This window comes from Metarhizium acridum (genome assembly GCF_019434415.1).
Source record: "Metarhizium acridum strain ARSEF 324 chromosome Unknown scaffold_577, whole genome shotgun sequence".
NCBI lineage: Eukaryota > Fungi > Ascomycota > Sordariomycetes > Hypocreales > Clavicipitaceae > Metarhizium > Metarhizium acridum.
Window position 1 is genome coordinate 120,317 of NW_027094045.1, and position 18,969 is coordinate 139,285.

Below are 18,969 nucleotides of genomic sequence, written 5' to 3' on the forward strand. Positions count from 1 at the left end.
CGATCGACTTGATTGGATGCATTTGACGCGGTAGCTGCTTAGCAGCGGGCAGTGCTCGTATCTGAAGCTTCTGCTGGAACGCTTGACTCGACAACCCGCTACGGCTAATCGCGTTTTCTTGTTATGACCATTGTGCGCTGTCGACAGATCTGGAGCCACGATCTATCCCGTTGGGTACTTTTAGAAATAGTTTTTTGATGCTCGAAAAAAAATAAACCTCACATCGGACAATCAACAAAGACGGAAAGTGACCGAGCCAGTTAGTGACCGCAACCGTTCATTCAACCACACAGCCTCGTCGGGTGGCTAGTCAGGGCCCTGAGACACTCAACACCCAAAGATAAGACGCGGCGTAGCAGCCTCTCCGGATTTAAAGAAAAATTAAGCGTAAGGCAATGGTGTAACCATCTATACATGCTTACCGGCGCCAGCCGCATGTAGCACATTGTTGGTCAGAATCTGGAGGTAAGCCATTCCAAGGGTCATGTAATTTCACTTTTGGTTCGTCACTGGTCTCAATGCCGATAGTGAACTGACCAACTGCCGCGGTAAGCCAGGGGAAAATCCTGAACCAACCGTCATAATGGCTAGCGCTGAGGCAATTATGATCCTGTCGACTTGTACGGCGTCGGGGAGACACGGAGAATTACAAAAGGTCGTGGACATAAATCATGCCCTATTCCCGGGGCCTCCCAGCACGCGGCCGGCGGTGACAAACGTTGGCTGGAAGTGTTGGGTTGTCATGGGCGCAAAGGCCAGGCGAAGGCACTTGCGAAATGAGGAAATTCAGTGCACCAGACTCGTAATACAGGCGGATTCCGTTGTCTGGACCAGAGATTTGACTCACCCACTGCATCCACTCTCCCTCCAATGCGGCAATCAGGAACCTTTGGAAATCGGGCTGGCTGGCGGCAGCATGAAGGGCCATGGAGGTCGAGGCCAGATACGGACCACTTGCAGCCAATATGCTAGGCAATCATCGTCCTCATCGCAATCATCACCTGCATCCCGTCCCCACTCCGGGCAATGGAGCCGAACGACTTGGGTTGGTTGCATCAGCCAAGTCGCACGACTTCGACCCGTGTACGGTTGCGCTTCTCCCAGCACTGCCACCGTGCCCAAATTCCTAGCGTCGTGGAAGCCAAGACATCCTTTTTGAGCAGAAGAGGAGGCGCGCAAAAATTTCAGGGACGAGCACACGGAGTGCAAAGTTGTCCAAAGGATATCGACCTATCAAATCGTCCAGCCCCGAGACTAGCCGGGACACGGGAAAGACGATTACATGGTGACATAACTTCATGTACTCGGTACGGAGTATGTATATACACCACTGAGGATTGCATTTGGGCAGGTCATCCACCGTCACCAAATGGATGCTTGCCTCTTTGCAGGCCATCATGTTTGATCCAGGCCCCGGAGTAAGAAACAATATGCCAAGACCGGTGACTGCGCATGCTCATGCAAGCTGCCGGCGATTCAACAAAAAACGCACGTGTTGCCATGTAATGGCGATAGCGAGCTGAGGCTACGGTGCAACTCCGAGACATTGGATCTGTACTCTCCGTACCCCAAGCGCAACAACATGTGAAAGAAGTATTTGCGGATTTTTCGCCCCCTACTGAGTGACGACGAATATATATATATTAATTTACCCCCTGTCTTTTCACAATTCATTATCCTATTGGTGCAACCGATTAAACCCCTCTCGAATGCGCCTGATAATGGCCATGTACCTGTTTAGAATAAGGCAAACGAGCCAAAAACTACCGTGGCTATGCTCGGGACGCCTGAGTCACTTTAATGTTCGCCAGCACCCTAGCTAGTTTAAGCCGGACCCATCAGGTCATGGAGTGTGATACAAGGCTAGCACGGGCTGGCTGCCGACAGGGGGGAAATTTCTTTTCATAAACACCGCACACTGTTGTGGAACAACATCTTTCTTTCCGACCAAAGATTTCTCTTTCTCTTCGACGACATCTATTAGGGACTCGAAGGAAAGCCATCATTGTATCCCTATCAGTCCAATCTGCTACATAAGGCAAACAATTTCTGGAAATTAGAACTAGATCGCCTCGTCCTCTTTTCTCACTCTTCACTATCACGACTTTGCTCGCTTACAGCTCACCCGGTTGAGCTGTTATTATCGCAACACTGGAGGCTACTGTGAGCCAAGTTCAAGCAGTCGTGGCGGCGACTGTTGGATCCCAACTCCAACCAACTCCTTTCCAACCACCATAGGGTCAACCTCTGGTGACAATCATTCAGTGCCTTTCATTTGATCAAATCCACATTGGTCATTTCGACACTGTCTTTCGGGAAAAAAAAAAAAAAATCTATACTGGCATGAAGACCCTTTCGCCTGTCGTAGGACCAGCATCAAAATGCCCTTCCTCTCCAACATTTCCAGCAAGGCTGGCAAGACTGGTCTAATCAGCGGACTAGCTTCTCTCTTTGGACTCTCCCGAACGGCTTCATGGCCTGCCAACATGTCATGGCTTAGCCTCCCTTCGCTGGCCGCGGACACCTCCGCGGAGGCTATCTTGACGGCCTTTGCAGGAATGGAACCTGATATGGTACTCGATCATTTGCAGACTCACAAAGATGGACTGACTGACGAAGAGGCCGATGCCCGCCGATCCATCAAGGGGCCTAATGTGCTACCAACCCACACGGCTCCTTCTTGGTTCATTACCCTTCTCAAGGCCATCCCGAACCCCTTCAATATTCTGCTAATTGCCCTGGCCATTATCAATGCTGCTATTCCTCCTGGAGACTGGGTACGTATTTTGTCTGCGTTTGATCTCAGTGGCGAAGATAATCGAGATGACGTTTGCTAACTCAACAATCTGCAGAAAGGTTTCACCGTTTTGATTGTCATGGTCGTCATCTCCGTAGCCGTTCGCTTCTGGCAGGAATATCGAAGCAGCTTGGCAGTCTTCAAGCTCCAAGCATCGGTTTCCTGTAATCTCGATGTTCGTCGCCAGCCAAACATGTCTCTGAGCCAAAAGGTATCTACTCCCAGTAGTGAGGCTAGCAGTAAGACCGTTGCCGAACAGGACCTTGTTCCTGGAGACGTCGTGGTGCTGTCACCTGGTTCTGTCATGCCCGCCGACTGCTTGATCTTGGAAGCCAACTTCCTTCGAGTTAGTCAGTCGACATGGACTGGAGAAAACGACCCGGTACCGAAGAACCCCAGTGTTTCGGGCGAGAAAGGCACAACCCTTTTCGATCTTAGCAACATTGCGTTCATGGGAACAAGTGTTATCTCAGGTAATGGAGTTGCCTTGGTTCTTCGAACTGGCGCAGATGTCTTGATTGCAAGCATGGCCAAGGAACTCAAGAAGCGACGTGAACCGAACTCTTTCCAGTTGGGTATTCGACACGTTAGCTATATGCTGATTGGTTTCATGCTCACCATGGTTCCACTGGTAAGTCAACGTCCTGGTAATTGATGCAGATGAGTTACTCAACTTTCTTAGGTGCTGGGTATTTCTGGATACACTACCAAGGATTGGGACGCTGCTGCTCTTTACAGCATCAGTGTGGCCGTTGGATTGGTTCCCGAAATGCTTCCTGCCATCGTCAATGCCAACCTCGCACGTGGTGCCTATGTGCTCTCCAAGATGAAGGCTATCTCCAAGCGACTCGATTCGGTTCAAAATTTAGGTGCCATGACTGTTCTCTGCAGTGACAAGGTGAATATATTCTCCATGCGAAGTGAGAATGTCGACGCTAACCCGGACAGACGGGAACCCTGACCAAGGACGAAATTACCCTGTGTCAATACCTCGATGGCAACGGCGAAACCAATGTTAATGTCTTGAAATTGGCGACTGTCGATGCGGTGGTACAAGGCTCCAATGGTAACAATATTGACGGCGCCATCCTGGACTACCGTATGCCCGACGGCTGCCGCGTCAACACCGCCCAGTACGAAAAGGTTGCCGCAATCCCCTTCAACTTTGAGCGTCGCCGGTCCGCCTGCGTTGTCAAAGGCATTACTGGAGCCAACCTACTCATTTGCAAGGGCGCCTTTGAAGAAGTCCTACGTGTTTGCAGCATGGTCCGACAAGGTGGTGTTGCCCTTCCTCTTGACTTCCAGATTAAGCAGACTCTCCTAGATCGAGCGAATTCTCTCAACAAGGAAGGATACCGTGTGCTCTTGGTTGCAATGAAGCAAATCGGCGACATCAGCAGGGAAGACGAGGATGGTCTGCACGAACTTGAATCCAGCATGATTCTCGAAGGCATGATTAGCTTCATCGACCCACCAAAGGAGGATGCCGCCGAATCAATTGCTCAGCTGAAGAGCCTTGGTATCGAGGTTAAGGTACTCACAGGTGATACACTCCCTGTGGCCGTCAACGTCTGTCAGCGTCTTGACCTCATTAGCCGCGATGAGGGCTCCGAAGACGATGACTTGCAGGCCATCACTGGACCGGAACTATCGCTTCTGGAGGACACCGATGAATTCGATAATGTTGTCAAGACTTGCAAGGTTTTTGCTAAGCTGACTCCCAACCAAAAAGCTCTTGTTATCGGCAGTCTGCGAAAGGCTGGACATTGTGTTGGAATGCTTGGCGACGGCATCAACGACTGTATTGCACTGCGGAAGGCCGATGTGGGCATCTCGGTTGACTCTGGGGCGAGTGTTGCCAAGGATTGTGCAGACCTGATTCTGACAGAGAAGGGCTTGGGTATTATTGTTACTAGTGTGACAACCGGTCGTCTTACCCATGGTAACACCATCAAGTACATCAAGGTGGGATATTCTGGACGCGCGGTTTAGTCGAGCGGCACTAACGACGTGTAGATGGTGGCTTCTTCCAACTTTGGCAATGTCTTCAGTATGCTCGCAGCTTCTGCTTGGCTTCCGTTCACTCCGGTACGTCTCTTCTCCGCCGACGCTAGACGGGAATCACACTGACAAGCCTTAGATGTTGGGTATTCAAATTCTGGCACAAAACTTGCTTTACGACATTAGCCAGATTGCCATCCCATGGGATCGAGTCGACCCCGAGTATTTGGCCACACCCAAGACCTGGAAGACATGGGGTAATATCAACCCGTCTCCATCGAACCACGGCACCCTAACTAACAATCACAGACCTCCTTCGCTTCGTTGTTGTCCTCGGCCCGACTAGTTCCGTCATTGACATTCTCACCTTTTCACTAGGCTGGTTCTTCTACGGCATCCAGACCACCGAAGATCCAGTCTCCGTGATGCGTTTCCAAACCCACTGGTTCCTCCAAGGGTACGTTCCGTGTCCCTTTTTTTTTTTGTCACAGCTTCCCCTTTCCCTGTTCGCCGCACAATCTGACTGGAAATTAGTCTTCTCACGCAAACCCTCATCGTACACCTCTTGAGAACCGCCAAAATCCCATTCATCCAATCTCGAGCCGCCAAGCCCCTTGCCTTGTCCACCACGGCCATCATGATCATTGGCTTTGTGCTCCCTTGGATCCCGCCAGTCCAGCGGGGCCTTAGCTTTGAGCAGCCGGCGCCGTCGTACGTTGGGTTTCTGGTGGCGGAGCTGCTGCTGTACTGCATCGAGGTGCAGATTGTGAAGATGATCTACATCAAGATTTTCAAGACGTGGTTGTAAATTGTCCAAGGGGGTTCTTATCCGGTAGTAGGATATGATGCGACTTGGGGGATGTCTTGAGGGATGTGTATGGCTTCAACATGTGCCTTGGCATACAGAACCGACGCTGGCTCTTCAACAGCGCTGGCAAAACAAAAGTTCGTTTTGAATCGAGTGCTTGTATTTATTCGTCTCTGCACGTACGTCGACGTTGTGGTCCGCAGCTCATTGTGCAGCGTATCCGTGTCATGTCTCTGGTGGACAGTAAAGAAGTCAATTACCCTGTCAACGCATCCGGTACAACCCCAGGCAAACATGCCCGCAAATGCCGCTGGACCGGTGACGGTAGCCTTGAGTAGTCTACTTGGGTCAAATTATTGCCTCTCTGTAAATAATGGTACATACAATGCGGATCAATACATCAAAACGCAGCATCATGCACGCTAACTTTTTTTAAAAAAAAGTACATAATCCAATCCATGTACACCGTCGACATGTTCCACTCACACCCTTTGGTCATCAATGTTATTCTAATTCAGAAACATCCTGACATTGCCACCCACGTGCTTCAAATCCAACAAAAAGGTGTCGTGTCCGAAGAGACTCATCTCCTCACTCAACTCGACGTGCGTGACGCGCCTGTTCCCAGCTAGGCGCAGGCTCTGCGCAACCTCACGCTGCTGCCACGCCGGGAACAAGATGTCGCTCGCCACGCCAAGGACCAGTGTCGGCGTGTCCCTCAGGGCAGCCAGCCCCAGGACCAGGTCCTCCGGGGGCGTCGACGAGGCGGCCTCCAGGGGTTCCGAGACGTCGACCTGGCTGGAGGGCTGCTCCTCGTACGGCCGGGGCGGCAGGGTCAGGGAGCACGAGGCGTCGCCGGTGGCGTGGGTGCCGGCGCGGATGCCGTCCCGGTGGCTCTGGCGCCGGGACCGGGCGGCCAGCTGGTTCTCGCGGCCGAGGTCAAACAGGTCCATGGCCTTGCTGACGTAGAGCAGCGAGTTGGGGTCGTAGTCGAGGCACCACTTCTCGCCGGCGTGGTCGAGGTACGTCTCGATGAGGAAGTCGGGGCACAGGGCGGGCGGCTTGGAGTTGTCGGCGCGGCGGCGGCCGAAGCGCTGCTCCCACTCCGGGCCGGAGCGGTAGGTGACGGTGGCGATCTCGCGGGCCAGCTTCATGCCCGCGTGCGGGGGCACGGCGTCGTAGTAGAAGCCGCGGTTCCAGTTGGGGTCCATCATGAGCACCTGCCGCTGGGTGTGGCGCATGGCGATGCTGTAGGGGTGGCAGCGCGCGCAGCCCGAGATGCTGACGATGCGGCCGACGCGCGAGGGGAACAGCACGCCCGCCGCGAGCGACTGCATGCCGCCCATGGACGAGCCCACGCTCGCGTAGAGCCTGTCCACGCCCAGGTGGTCCAGGAGCCGGAACTGCGCGCGCACCATGTCCTGCATGGTGAGGATCGGGAACCTCGTCGCGTACCGCTCGCCGTTGCCTGGGTCGATGCTGCTGGGCCCCGTAGAGCCGTGGCACCCGCCGATGACGTTTGTGCAAATGACGTGGTAATTGTCCGTGTCTAGCGGCGCGCCGGGCCCGATGAACTTCTCCCACCAGCCGGGCTGGGGGTTCGCCTCGGTGGAATGGGCGTGCGACGACGCCGACAGCCCCGTGTGAAGCAGGATGACGTTTGATTTGTCCGCGTTGACGGCACCCCACGACTCGTACGCAATGGTAAACTCGGGCAGGATGCCGCCCCAGTCGAGAAGCAGCGGATCTTTGCAATGGAACGTCTCCGTTGGGCCAGATGTGTAGCTGGGCTCTGGGCCGGACGAGGACCGACTCGCTTGCAAGGTGGCGGATCTGGTTTCCAAGGCGTCTAGGCAGGGGAATGCCATGGCCGGGTTTGAGGCCGCGCCCGATTTGGCCCGCGGAGAGGAGGGCAAGGCTGCATTTTGGATTCTGGCAAGGCCGATGAGCCGGGCGGATGTCGGCCGTGTGAGGGCTTTGTAGATGTGCCGGGTGTTGTTTACCACGGACCGGGATGCCATTGTCACAATGGCACAGCGGCTCTTTTTACCTGACCAAGATACAATCAGCGATCAACAAAATTGAGCAACGGGCTACTTGGATTGAGTCGGCAAGTTGTAAGTGAGGTTGAATATCATAGACTTGATTGTTAATTGGGGCGATGTCGGTGGTCGTTGGTGCTTAGTCAGTTAGCACACCATTTCACGTGCCGCCAATATCTGTACTTGGCAGACGCCACAGCGAATCGGCATTGTAGTCGGATAAAATAAAGAATTGACCTTGAAGAAAGTAGATGAATCAAAACCAGTGAATGTGTTCGCAATTTTAATGTATATCCTCAGTGGCTTTTGTGATCGCTGTTGGCCGTTGAGACAGATATGTTTTGTCACGAGGATTTTGGGCCAAGGCATCGCATCACACCCAATCCGCAAGTGCGCTACCCATAAACAATTCAACGAGGGAGTGTATATAGTCCGAGCACGGGTAGAAAGTCGATATATAAAAGTAATATACTGAGGGATCATAAAGATGCCCTAATCATTTGTTTGGTATCTCGTCAACGAAAGCAATCCAGCCGCCCAGAAGTAATTCCATAAGTCGTTTTCATCTCGCACCCTCCCTCAGATAAAAGTTCCAGTGAATTCTGTTAAAACCGGCGACCTTAAATCTGCGTGCATACCCTTGTTCGGCGAAGGAGGTAGAGTAACCGGCGCTGGTCGTGGTGGTGCCTTTTTCGCCTCAACTCGTATGCAGCTTGTTCCTACGCTAGTACTTGGCCGTCTATCAAGAGATGGGAATCCGCTCCGAGTGGGGGAACCGACAGGTTCGTTGAGGTTGATGTCAAGTGATGTGCCGAATGAATCGCTAGAGTTGGGAATAGATTTGGCCAAAGATGGAAATGTTGGACTTGGAACGCGTGGAGCTGTGGCAGATGTTGAGGTAGACAGGCCAGCTCTGGGATCCTGGCTGGGGCTGGGACGACTAGGTGTCAGAGGCGCGGGCATGGCAGATAGGCGAGGCTCCGACCTGTCAAAATCGGACCACATTGGAAATGGTAATGCATTATCATCATCATCGGAAGATGACCGTCGTGGAGGCAGCGGTCCTGGTCGTCGGCCTCGTGGCAATCCCTTGGACATGGGAAAATTTCCTTCCATCCCTGGTCTTGAGAAGGGGCTACTAGGCAGCTTCTCATTTTGTCTTGGTGTCGGCTCGCTGCTCGTACAACCGATTCCCGAGTCGGGTGCCAGACCGCAAGAGTTCATGGCTGCGGTTTCAACGTCATCTGTTGCAGAAGGGGGCAGAACAGGCTGCAGTGGTCTTGGAGGTGTAGCTCGTGACCACGTCTCCGAGTCGAAGCGAGATTTGAAGCCCTGCCGAAAACCCATACCAGTCCCATTACTATGTCCTCTGTATGCACCAGCAGCGGCTGGCGGAGGGCCCAATATCCGCAAGGCGTGTTCTCTAGGAGCCCTTGGTAATTGATCAAGCACATTTGTGGCCAGGTCTTCTGGGGTACAAGTGGGAGCCGGGCGCCTTGACTCTTCTCTTTCAGTCTGTGTAATTGATGAAGATGATATAGATTCTGAAGCTCTTGACGTCAGTCCACGGTCCGACTCCTTCATGTTCTCAGATGACATACTCGGTCGTCTTGCAGCCTCCAAGCTTGGTCCTTGCTCCGTCTCGCTCGTGTTGCTAGTGGTCCTGGTGACGCTTTCGCCAAAATCGAAATCTGCAAAGTTGCCGCTGAATCCTTCCTTTAGCGGATGCATCATTGTTACTCTGTAGACTTCCTCGAACTCCTTTGTAAAACTGTGTCTACGAGGTTGATGAAAGGCAAACGTATCTCGCCATGCCGGCAAATTTCGAACGACTGGGCCTCCGGGACGGTCAGGACTTGTCGGTTGGGCCGTTGGCATTGGACTGGGCGGAGATGTCGGCTCCGGCCCATCCACATTCCCCAAGGGACCGGGGGCATCCCGTTTACTGATCGGCGAATGGCTGTCGGGGGCGGGCACATTCACGGGTGAGAGTGTCCCCTCAGAATTGGTGTCTGGCGGCGGCGGTGACGGATACTGGGTTGGTGTTACAATTACTTCATCCGACTTGCGACTGTGCGACGTAGCCGATGGAACATCCTTGTTGGTATTCTTGCTGGTTTCATGTCCATCGGTATGTTGCCCGAAATCAAACTGGCCGGTTGGATGATTTGGGAAACCTGGAGCAGCGGAACCCGTCGCAACAAGATTTTGCCCTAGGGGTGTGCCTGGGTGAGTATTGGCGGAATTCTTGCAAAAGTGAACATCCAAGGGATTCACCCAGCCTGCCTTTTGAGCTCCTGATGGTCTGCTAGGTGTTCCGGGCCGAAGTCCACTACCTCCCAAGGCAGTCGGCAAAGCCGTGCCAGGTCTAAGGTTCACATCTGAAGCAGCATGGCGCAAGCTCCCCACACTAGGCCGTCGTCTAGGAGGTGCCAGGTCGGTCATGGATGAAGTCATTGCCGGATTTTTGAATACAGCTCGCCAATTGGACATGCTTCGGGTCGAATTTGCGGTGCCGGGTCTTGCATTTGAGGATGGAAATTGCGGTGGCGAGAGGGTTTTCCCAAAGTATTGACCCTCGCCAAGGGCGTTCTGATCAGCGCGATTCCATTTCTGCGGTGCCTTGCTTTGGGCTTGTTTGCTCCTAAATGCAGCATCGGTTAGAAGTCGTCGTTCGCTTGATGCCTCATTCAACATACTGCGCCTTTTTTCTATCGCTTCCAAGCTTCAATCCAAAGAATGACACCATCTTGAGGTCTGGTAAACCGTATTATAATTAGAGTGCCAGGGCATTAGTGCCGGTTTCCAGCGTTGGCTGTAGTTGCAGCTCACATATTAAAGGGAAGGTGAATTAGTTGAGAACGAATGAAAATTCGTCAGTATTATTAGTGAGTGGCTATTATATCGAGTCGTAGCAGCGCGTGAGCGCATTACTATTGAGTCTGGTAGCTCTGATGAGGGTGGAGGGCTTCTCCGAGCATGTCCGTCGTAATTACTGCGCCGTTCACCGTACGAACCCGAAGATTGAAGAAGGCGATGTTTCCTGCTCGAGGACTGGGGTGGAGGAAACGATGGGTAATAATGAGCGGGTAGGGCATGGAAGGGTCTGATGCAGAATTCTTGGGGCGAGACAGAGAAGACACACAGCTGGCGCGCGGGCGGAATTGCTGATGCACTTGCCAGTGCTGGAATTAAAAAGAAATAACAAAAGAGTGGACGAATGTGCTTCGGTCAGACGACAACCGCAATCATGGAAAAATAAACCAGACCTGATACGAGTGGCGATGAGGCCCTCTTTTTCTGTGTTCGACACGACACGAGGTTGAAGGTGACGATGGGAAGTTCAAATGGAGAGGAAGCCAACAAGGCGTTGGTTAGGCCCATCTGTTCCCCGGCATCCATTTCTTCCCCCCGAGAACCAACAGAACATCCACTGCCGCTTGCCATTGCTCTTCACTTTTTGGCCAGACCATATTGACCTGCTACTCTGATTGCAACGTCCCGAGAGCGTTCCAGCCCGGCGGCCCTAAGGGTTGGGAGGTGGTGAGACACAAGCGGAGCCAACTGCCTTCAGGGGTTCCCAGACCAACCAGTCCAGTTGACGTCCAAGTGTAATCATCACCTGAATCCTAGCCGCCCCTTACGGACCCCTCCTGAAGCATCCCTCGCTCGGATGAATTCTGATCATCATCTACAACGCGGGTTTGTCGGATGGCTCAGGAAGAAATGCCTCTCTTCTCCCACTGTGGTGACGATACCCGCCTACCACAAGACGGTTTCGCTTCGGGTAATAGTCGACATGTGCCACCATTGCTGCTGATATTCTTGATTTCCGATATTTGATAAATATGTGGCGTTGCGTACAGGTACTCCGTGCTCTGTACGGAGTACTGGCCAGCACATTGGGCCATGGCACCCAAAGATCCCGAAGTCGTCTTGCTAGCTCGAGCCTGGGGGCGAAGTAGGCCGGTTTTCCTGCCCTCGTCCAACGTTCGATTGGTCGTCGACGACGCCCTCATCACCCCCACGATTTCCTGTGCCTGCCTTTGGGTCGGTCTGTGCCAATTGGTTGCGACCCCTGAAGCTAGCCAAGGCCATCTGCAGGCTTGGCATATCTGTCGTCATTGTCAACTTCGCAATGCATCGCCCTGCTGTACTTTGTATAATTCATCAATCTGTCCTTCAAGAGGCTCACAAATAGTCGGCCGGGCATATTCACCCGTTGATCGTCTTGAGCATGGGCCATTATTTGGGCTAACGCATTTTGCCAGGCGCGAGGACCAGGTCTGGTTCGTGAAGGATATTACGACGTTGCAGTCGGCGGTGTATTGCCTTAGATTGACGCTCAAATCATCGCACTAAACAAGACCCTGGTCGTTCGGCTATAAACAAACCGCGGACTTGATCGACAGTCTCCATTTTCTCACGGAGCATTTCACTCGATGATTTCTAGAATTGACCCATTAATAAATCTCCGGATCCTTCACGTACGCCGTTAAGCTGCTCATTTTGAGCCCGAGGCTAACCCTAAATCGTAACGCCTAGAAAACATCAACTCAAGATACTACCATCTCACATTGGCTTGAAATTCTTCGCTAAACTTATCCGCTCTTATTAAATATAAGCTGTCTTACTTTATAACAAGGTACAACATAAGACGCTTATATTCTAAAAAGAGCCGACAAATTCAGCGAGGAATTTCAAGCCAATGTGAGATGTTAGTATGCTTCATCACGGACAACGCATGCTAAATATGGTGACACATCCAACCCAGACTGGTTATGCGACGACGACGCATAAGTAGTCACCGTCCAGCACAACGGCGCAAAGGCTGCAAAATCACAGCAACTCGCAAGGCAATGAATACTTCTGCCATACCTCGTCCCGTCGCTGTGCACAACCCACCATCGCCGAGATTCTTGTCATGTTTTGCCCCTCAGCTTCGTGCAGATCCCAAATGTCCGTAATCTCCCAACACCGTTCCTACAACTGATCCAGCAACTTCTGCCTCCTCCTTTCAATGAGTTCCTGTTGAACCTCCTCCATCGTCGGCAAAACCCAAACCTGTCCATCGCCCGTGTCGCCAGGCAGAGCCTCCCATCCCTCCGGAGGTTCCTGCGGTCCATTCTTCAGCAAATTCTCTATGGCCAATCTCTCCTTCTCCGCCTCATACGCCAACAACGCATCATCCTCTTCTCCCGGCGCATACCCATAATACGCCGCATCCACATTCCTCCGTAGATCTCGCCTGTCCTCCAGTGGCTTATCCTCCTTCTTTCCCGCTTTGGCTTTCGCCGCATCAAACAGCTCCTTAACGCCAGGCAATTCCTTCGCCCGTCCAAAGTATTTGTACCCTTTCCCACCGCCTGGTATCTCCCTTCCTTCCTCGTCGTATATCCTTCCTGCTGTGCGCATGTAGTTTGGTCCTCCCAAGTTCCGTATTTGTATTTCCCACATGTGCTTTTCTCGCATGAGCTTGTTGATCTCGTCGTTGAGGTCGCGGATCTGGTAGTCGCTCAACACAGGATCGTGGATGCGAGAGACCTTGCGCGAGATCTCTTTGAGCACCTGACCACGCCATTTTTCGCAAAGAGGCACCGAGTCGACTTCCGTTATGCCTTTGGGGCGACGTGTACGGCCGGCGTCGATGATGCCTAGGTCTGCAGCTTGGGCTTCGCGAAAGCGGAAGAGCATGGATTGGGCTTTTTCTGAATTTCGCGCCTAAAATGCGTAAGCCAAGCGTTCAACTACCGATGCAGAATAAGGGGGAAAACGGTACCATATTTTCAGCTCTTGACGCGTAGCAGCGTCTGTGAACTGTGAGGGTATGGAGATGTGGCGGTTTGCCTGTTGTTGGTGTCGATTTCAAGTTTGTCCAGCCTCGCGGTGTTGAAAGCAACAAGTGGGACGAGCCATGGCACTCGCCACAATCAGCCACATTTCTAGATCCTAGCCTCATCAGCCAGCCCTTTTGTTTTCCGACGTCGTCGCATTTTCAATCTTTGACAATTGCCACAAGCTTATTTTTTTCAACCTTTCAATACTGACGCAATAGGCTAGCATTCTTATCGTTCCGGCCTACTCACGGATCTATTCCTTAATAGAAACTTTTTCCACCAACAGTTTACCATTCTTCCGTCCAACAAACTTACCACCGTGAACTTCTTCCACCCCTGGTTCATCGCCAACGACAACCATCAAAGCTGTCATCACCTCATCACACGACAAGTTCAACAGTGACATCAGTATACCTATCTGCTACGCCATACAAGACTTGCTGTGTCATAGTACAACCGCTGGTCTACCGCCCTTGACACATTCAAGGCCAAGCAAGTGCTTGCTTTAACATGGTGGCAGGTAGCACGAAATCCTGCCATGACGAAACACATCTACGCCAGAGCAGGGATGCCACGGGCTGGGTTTTCAAAAAAACCTGCCCATGAGCAAAGGACCAGGCTAAGAACAGAGATCCGAGCAGGCTCCCATTTCTTTCCCCTCGTGAAACTTCTCGGGCCTGCCAAGTCCGCAGTAGCCGCAATGACTGACAGCCTTTGTATCGGAGACTAGTCCACGAAGCTTATTTTCACACTCATCGAGTGCAGTTAGGCACGTGGCCAGGTCAGTGACCTTGGTAAATTATAGTTTTCAATCGGAGCAGGCTGGATAGGTATGATCTGAAAGTACACTGGGGAAATGACGAAGGAGTTAAGAATTATCAGCCCGGTGATGATCAAGGTCCAAAAAGCCAAATTTGTAGGCAGCAGCGGCGATGTTCATTGAGTTCGAGGATCACGGTCCGAGTCGCGCGTTGTCACTGAGAACGTAAGAGAGCTAATCTGAGGGCGGCTTCTTTTCTTTCTCCTGCACTTTGTTTCACATTTGCTCACTCGCAATTGGTTGTAATACATTCCTGAAGGTCTACGTACGAGTCTGTTCACATGGTAGCCGGTATTGGGATTGTTTTCCTCCTCGAGATGTATTCCCGTCTTTGATTTGAAGACTGTTTCTTACGCCACACGCCGGGCTACATCTCGTCTCGTGAGATTGGTCCATCACGACGGGTTGAAGGATGGATTTTGCTAGCCCCAGGTCGGCATCTAGCAATGTACTGGAGCCTCAAACGGCAGAACTTGGTTAATTCATCCTAGACTTTGCAAGCGCGGAGGTTTTCACTACGAGTCATCACAAGCTTTGGGGGATCAACCGACAAGAATGGTTTTTTTTTGCCTTTTTCCCTGGGACAACTCATCACGGATGATTTTAGACGCAGGTTCAGAGCCAACCCTTCAAGTTTCATTTCTCCCCTTCGTTCCAGTGCTGGCTAGTTAAACTCTCGCTATCTTCCATCACCCCGTCGTCCTCTTTCTACGCACTCCGTAGCGTTCAGTCGGCCAGCGACCGGCTGCATGACATGTCCAAGCCGTCGTCCATCTCACTTCTCCTGATAACCAGCCAAATCACTTGGAACTAAACTTTTTGAGCTCACTTAACAACTCGCCGTTGTAATCTCGCTCAATACTCCACACCATCATTCCGCCCAAGCCCTTGGACTCTGCAAACTTGACCTTGGCCGCCAAACTCTGCGGGTCATCGTACGAGATGAAAGTTTTCGTTTGAGGATTAAACAACCAAGGGGTCATTGTCTTATTATCAAAGGTCCTCACCCAGGGGGCTTCTGCGGTATCAGGCGAAGACAGTACTCCTTGTTTTCGGAGATTCTTGTACACCCAGATGCCGGTATATGTGGCTGCTGCGCTAGAGCATGGCTCTGTAACCATCTCATCGTCTTGGTCTCCCTTTGGGCGCTCCTTTGCCATCTTGGCGTACTGGCTTGGGGGGTTAGATTTCAACATGTCCTCGGTCGCCGTGGCTGAATAGCCGTAGAACGCAGCGCCGCCTGTGAGTTGCTTAGCCGGCCAGCCTGCCTTGGTCCATTCCTCAATCGCAGTCGCAAACGACTGCTGTGTCCCTTTACCCTTCTCGAAGTTCAAGGGGGCAAGAGGACCGCTTGTCTCGCCCCACGCGCCGTTAAGATCGTACTGCATCAGATTTGCAAAGTCGACCACCTTGGCGAATCCCGAAACGTCCTTGCCGCCGGGTCCGTCAAAAGGCTGTACTCGCAGCGCCAACGTAATCAGCTTGCCCTTTCCAAGGGCCTCATCCATCTTGGCCCGCAAGTCGGTCAAGTACTTGAGGAAATTGGTCGCGTCATTTTGCTCGTCGACGGTATTGCAGTCACTCCCTTTTCGGCCCGGAAACTCCCAGTCAATATCGATGCCGTCCAGCTTGTACTTCTTCATCATGTCGATGATGTTCTTGGTCAGAGTACCACTCAAAGCAGTGTCCTTGACGATTGTCGAGAAGTTCGCCGAGCCTGACCATCCGCCGACGGACACGAGGACCTTGGAGCCGCCGCCCTGGAGCTTTGGAACAACCTTGTCCATGAAGGCGTCGCCCTCAAACTTCAGGGCTCCTTGCTCGTTGGGTATTGCAAAGGCAATGTTGATGTGAGTGTAGTTGGACAAGTCCATGGTGGAGATATTCCCATGCTTCCACGTAGGATAGTACCCCACGAGGAGGTTGCCACCAAGCGCGGGAGCGACATACGACAGCAGTGCTGTCCAGAGTGTGAATTCGAAACGCATGTTTGTGGATGTTGTTGTAGTTGTTGTTACTGGTCGATGAGAGCTGAGAATGAACAGCGCATCTTGATGAGCATCTCGCCAGCTCTTTATACATCTTCCTGAACAAGCCGTTGGCCTTCATTCAACACGGGGCCTTCAAAGACACGCGTAGCGTCAAACTTTTGTTCCGAGCCCTTCTTTATGCGAGATGCTCCTTGGATAAGCACTTCCTTCGTTTGTTCGCAACCTCGTCTTCTTCACTGTACCGGATCCCGGAACGGGAACGCTTTGCCCCTCGCCCTTGGCATTGTCGGGTATTTGCGCATGATCGTCTTTGTTCATTTATCTCGATTGTGCCCACCTCCGCACAGCCACTTCTGCGACAGACAAAGTCGCGTCTGAATAATGCTTGCCGCCGGCAATCCATTCAGCATGCGACGAACTGTTCGGATCTCCATCAGCCTTTATCAGGACTCTCGGTTCTCGAAGAAAGGAGAGGTAGCTGGCGCATAGACGTCAAGGTTTTGCCGTGATTCACGGGGACAAAGAGTCCTACAGCACCGCTATGCCTCGCGTGGTTTTCTTTTATTGCGCTCTCTTTTTTTTTTTTCATTGATTTGCTTTTGTTTCGGTTGTTAATATCTAGGTCAAGAGGCTGCGGTATTGGAGGGGCTACTCAGCTTGGCGCGGCTACTTGCCAAGATGTCATGTTATGATGTCAGTCTGTGTTTGTAAAGGTTTGAGGCGACGGAAATAATCAAAAGGTGTTTTTGGGGATCGGCATGTTTTGCGCTAGAACATACACCCTACGGGGGACTCGGCGGACTGTGCACAAATCTATCATTTTACCAGTCGCCTATATACTCTACACCAACATATCCCCCCTCCGAGCATAAGATCGTACAGAATTTTTCCCTTTATCCCTCCATCTTGATTACTTATTTGGTCTTGGTCTTGCCCCCCACCGGCTTGCTATACATCCAAATAGCACAAAAGCCCACAAACCCGCCCACCGTAGCCCCAATACCAGAGATCCAAGGCCACGCCCCCGAGATGACATAACTCCTGGGCCACTCGTCATGGGCAATGTGGCGCACGCTGACAGTGTTCTTCTCCTCGACATAAGTCAGGAACGGCCGCTTGTAGTTGACCTTGAAGTTGAAGATGCCGTGCTGGTCAGGGAGCGTGAAGCTGGTGCCGTAGACGGTGGCAGAGTCGCTGACACTGAGGGGCTTGAGATCCAGTCGATGGAAGGGCGACAGCATGGAGAACTCGAGCTGGAGGGCGTCGGTGGCGGGAAGGGTGAACGGCTCCCACTTGTTCCAGGAATACTCCGAGATGGAAATGCTATACGACTGCATGATGGTCAGTAAAGACGATGGACTGTGTCGGTAATGAGGTCCAACTTACGACATCGTTCTTGATGCGGTAAATCTCGGGGTTCGTCTCGTTGTCTCCCTTGAGCCGATGCTCGATGTTGTTCACACGCAAAACACCAATCTCCTGGAAGGCCCAGCCGGAGAGCCTCTTGGCAAATTCACGGTTCTCAGTCTTGACCTTTTTGCCCTCTGGGCGCGAAACCTTGGCCTCCAGCCACTTGTCCTGCAGCATCTCGGCGGATCCAACAACCGCGACTCGAGCCGAGTTGCGTGCCTGGAAAACAGACACCAACGCAAGCTGCTTGCCCGCGGCAAAGAGATCTTCAGGGTCCACGGCCTCGGCCTGCTCCTTGGGGTTGTAGCTGTACGCGGTAGACGGGGCACGAATCACGGGCGTCAAGAGCGCGCCAGGGCCAAGCGTGTGTCCAGCACCGTGTGGGAAGGACAAGACACCCGGGACCTCGAAGTAATTCTTGAGGCCGGGACGCACGTTGGTGGGCGCATCGAGGACAAGGACGTCGTGGGCCTCGGGGGCGGAGAGAACGTCGTAGTTGAAGTGGTCGACGACGGTGCCGGTGCGTTCAGCGGGGAGCGCAATGTCAATCTGGGCCAGAAGGGAAGTCAATGACGAAGAGGTGGGCGTGGTGGACGACAGAGCAACGAGTATGTTGCCGTTGGCGTTGACGAAGTCGACGAGAATGTTGGGCGTCAAGTTGGGTCCGAGGGCTGCCGACGATCAGCAATGATTCATCTCTAGACACGGGGCTGAACTCCAAAAATCTCACCCTTGACCTTTGCAGGCAAAAACACCAGGTGGTCGTACGTCCTCTCGCCCAAATGGAACAACTTGACATGTTCGCTCCTCGGCGTCTCATAGGTAATCTGATAGCCTCGCTCTGCAAACCAGTTAGCACCGGCCCCATTTTCCCCGGGCTCTTTCCAATATTCGCATCCGTCGACTGCAACCTTACCTGTCAAATCACCAAAGAATTGCTTATAGTTCTCCTTCTCTGCCACGTCATCGAGCACAACCAGCAGCCGGTTTCCAGCGGTGCTGACGGCCGAGACGGCAGCGGCGAAGAGAACGGCAGCCGCACATAAAATCGACCGCATCTTGAAGAATTACGCACTCAATGCGTTTGTCGTGGTAGATGGCGAAAGGGGGGTGGACCAATTCGTCGTAGGTGGTTGAGGGAAGTTTCGACCAGCTTGCCCACGAGTTTGGCATGAATAGCTACTATTCCAAACAAGCTCCTTGGGGATACGTCGCCTTGTGTCTGGCCTTTGAGCTTCAAGGCCAATGTGGGGGGGGGTGTCC

The 18,969-nt window shown here is 52.6% G+C and overlaps 7 protein-coding genes across 7 annotated transcripts; 2 read left to right on the forward strand and 5 right to left on the reverse strand.

Moving 5' to 3' along the window:
* Positions 1–1,045: 1,045 nt before the first annotated feature.
* Positions 1,046–5,606, forward strand: J3458_020957 (uncharacterized protein; the record flags this gene model as incomplete). The annotated part of the gene is made up of 8 exons (XM_007812527.2): positions 1,046–2,777; positions 2,853–3,428; positions 3,480–3,695; positions 3,746–4,762; positions 4,814–4,885; positions 4,938–5,055; positions 5,108–5,255; positions 5,333–5,606. Exons 1-8 carry the CDS (start codon positions 2,382–2,384, stop codon positions 5,604–5,606), a joined length of 2,817 nt encoding a protein of 938 aa, XP_007810718.2. The 5' UTR covers positions 1,046–2,381.
* Positions 5,607–5,669: 63 nt separating this feature from the next.
* J3458_020958 (uncharacterized protein) lies at positions 5,670–6,032 on the forward strand (the record flags this gene model as incomplete). The annotated part of the gene is made up of 1 exon (XM_066122326.1): positions 5,670–6,032. The coding sequence occupies one exon, from the start codon at positions 5,670–5,672 to the stop codon at positions 6,030–6,032; it is 363 nt and encodes a 120-aa protein (XP_065972578.1).
* Positions 6,033–6,115: 83 nt separating this feature from the next.
* On the reverse strand, positions 6,116–7,627 carry cys2_2 (homoserine O-acetyltransferase; the record flags this gene model as incomplete). The annotated part of the gene is made up of 1 exon (XM_007812528.2): positions 6,116–7,627. The coding sequence occupies one exon, from the start codon at positions 7,625–7,627 to the stop codon at positions 6,116–6,118; it is 1,512 nt and encodes a 503-aa protein (XP_007810719.2).
* A 510-nt stretch (positions 7,628–8,137) lies between these two features.
* Positions 8,138–10,976, reverse strand: J3458_020960 (uncharacterized protein). The gene is made up of 3 exons (XM_066122327.1): positions 10,348–10,976; positions 9,250–10,292; positions 8,138–9,192 (listed from the first exon to the last, which is right to left on the reverse strand). The coding sequence occupies exons 1-3, from the start codon at positions 10,395–10,397 to the stop codon at positions 8,228–8,230; spliced, it is 2,058 nt and encodes a 685-aa protein (XP_065972579.1). The 5' UTR covers positions 10,398–10,976; the 3' UTR covers positions 8,138–8,227.
* A 1,129-nt stretch (positions 10,977–12,105) lies between these two features.
* Positions 12,106–13,504, reverse strand: ISY1_3 (NineTeen Complex (NTC) component). Its single transcript, XM_007812529.2, has 2 exons — positions 13,428–13,504; positions 12,106–13,369 (listed from the first exon to the last, which is right to left on the reverse strand). The coding sequence occupies exons 1-2, from the start codon at positions 13,428–13,430 to the stop codon at positions 12,632–12,634; spliced, it is 741 nt and encodes a 246-aa protein (XP_007810720.2). The 5' UTR covers positions 13,431–13,504; the 3' UTR covers positions 12,106–12,631.
* A 1,601-nt stretch (positions 13,505–15,105) lies between these two features.
* J3458_020962 (uncharacterized protein) lies at positions 15,106–16,293 on the reverse strand (the record flags this gene model as incomplete). The annotated part of the gene is made up of 1 exon (XM_007812530.1): positions 15,106–16,293. The coding sequence occupies one exon, from the start codon at positions 16,291–16,293 to the stop codon at positions 15,106–15,108; it is 1,188 nt and encodes a 395-aa protein (XP_007810721.1).
* Positions 16,294–17,210: 917 nt separating this feature from the next.
* WBP1_4 (oligosaccharyl transferase glycoprotein complex, beta subunit) lies at positions 17,211–18,764 on the reverse strand (the record flags this gene model as incomplete). Its single annotated transcript, XM_007812531.1, has 3 exons — positions 17,211–17,627; positions 17,683–18,377; positions 18,437–18,764. 3 exons carry the CDS (start codon positions 18,762–18,764, stop codon positions 17,211–17,213), a joined length of 1,440 nt encoding a protein of 479 aa, XP_007810722.1.
* Between the last annotated feature and the right edge of the window lie 205 nt (positions 18,765–18,969).

Coding starts and splice junctions, on each gene's coding strand:
- J3458_020960 (XM_066122327.1), bottom strand. CDS start 10,397: ATGGTGTCATTCTTTGGATTGAAGCTTGGAAGCGATAGAAAAAAGGCG. Junction 10,293..10,347: donor AGCGATAGAAAAAAGGCGCA/GTATGTTGAATG, acceptor TGCTGCATTTAG/GAGCAAACAAGCCCAAAGCA. Junction 9,193..9,249: donor GGAGGCTGCAAGACGACCGA/GTATGTCATCTG, acceptor CAAGAGCTTCAG/AATCTATATCATCTTCATCA.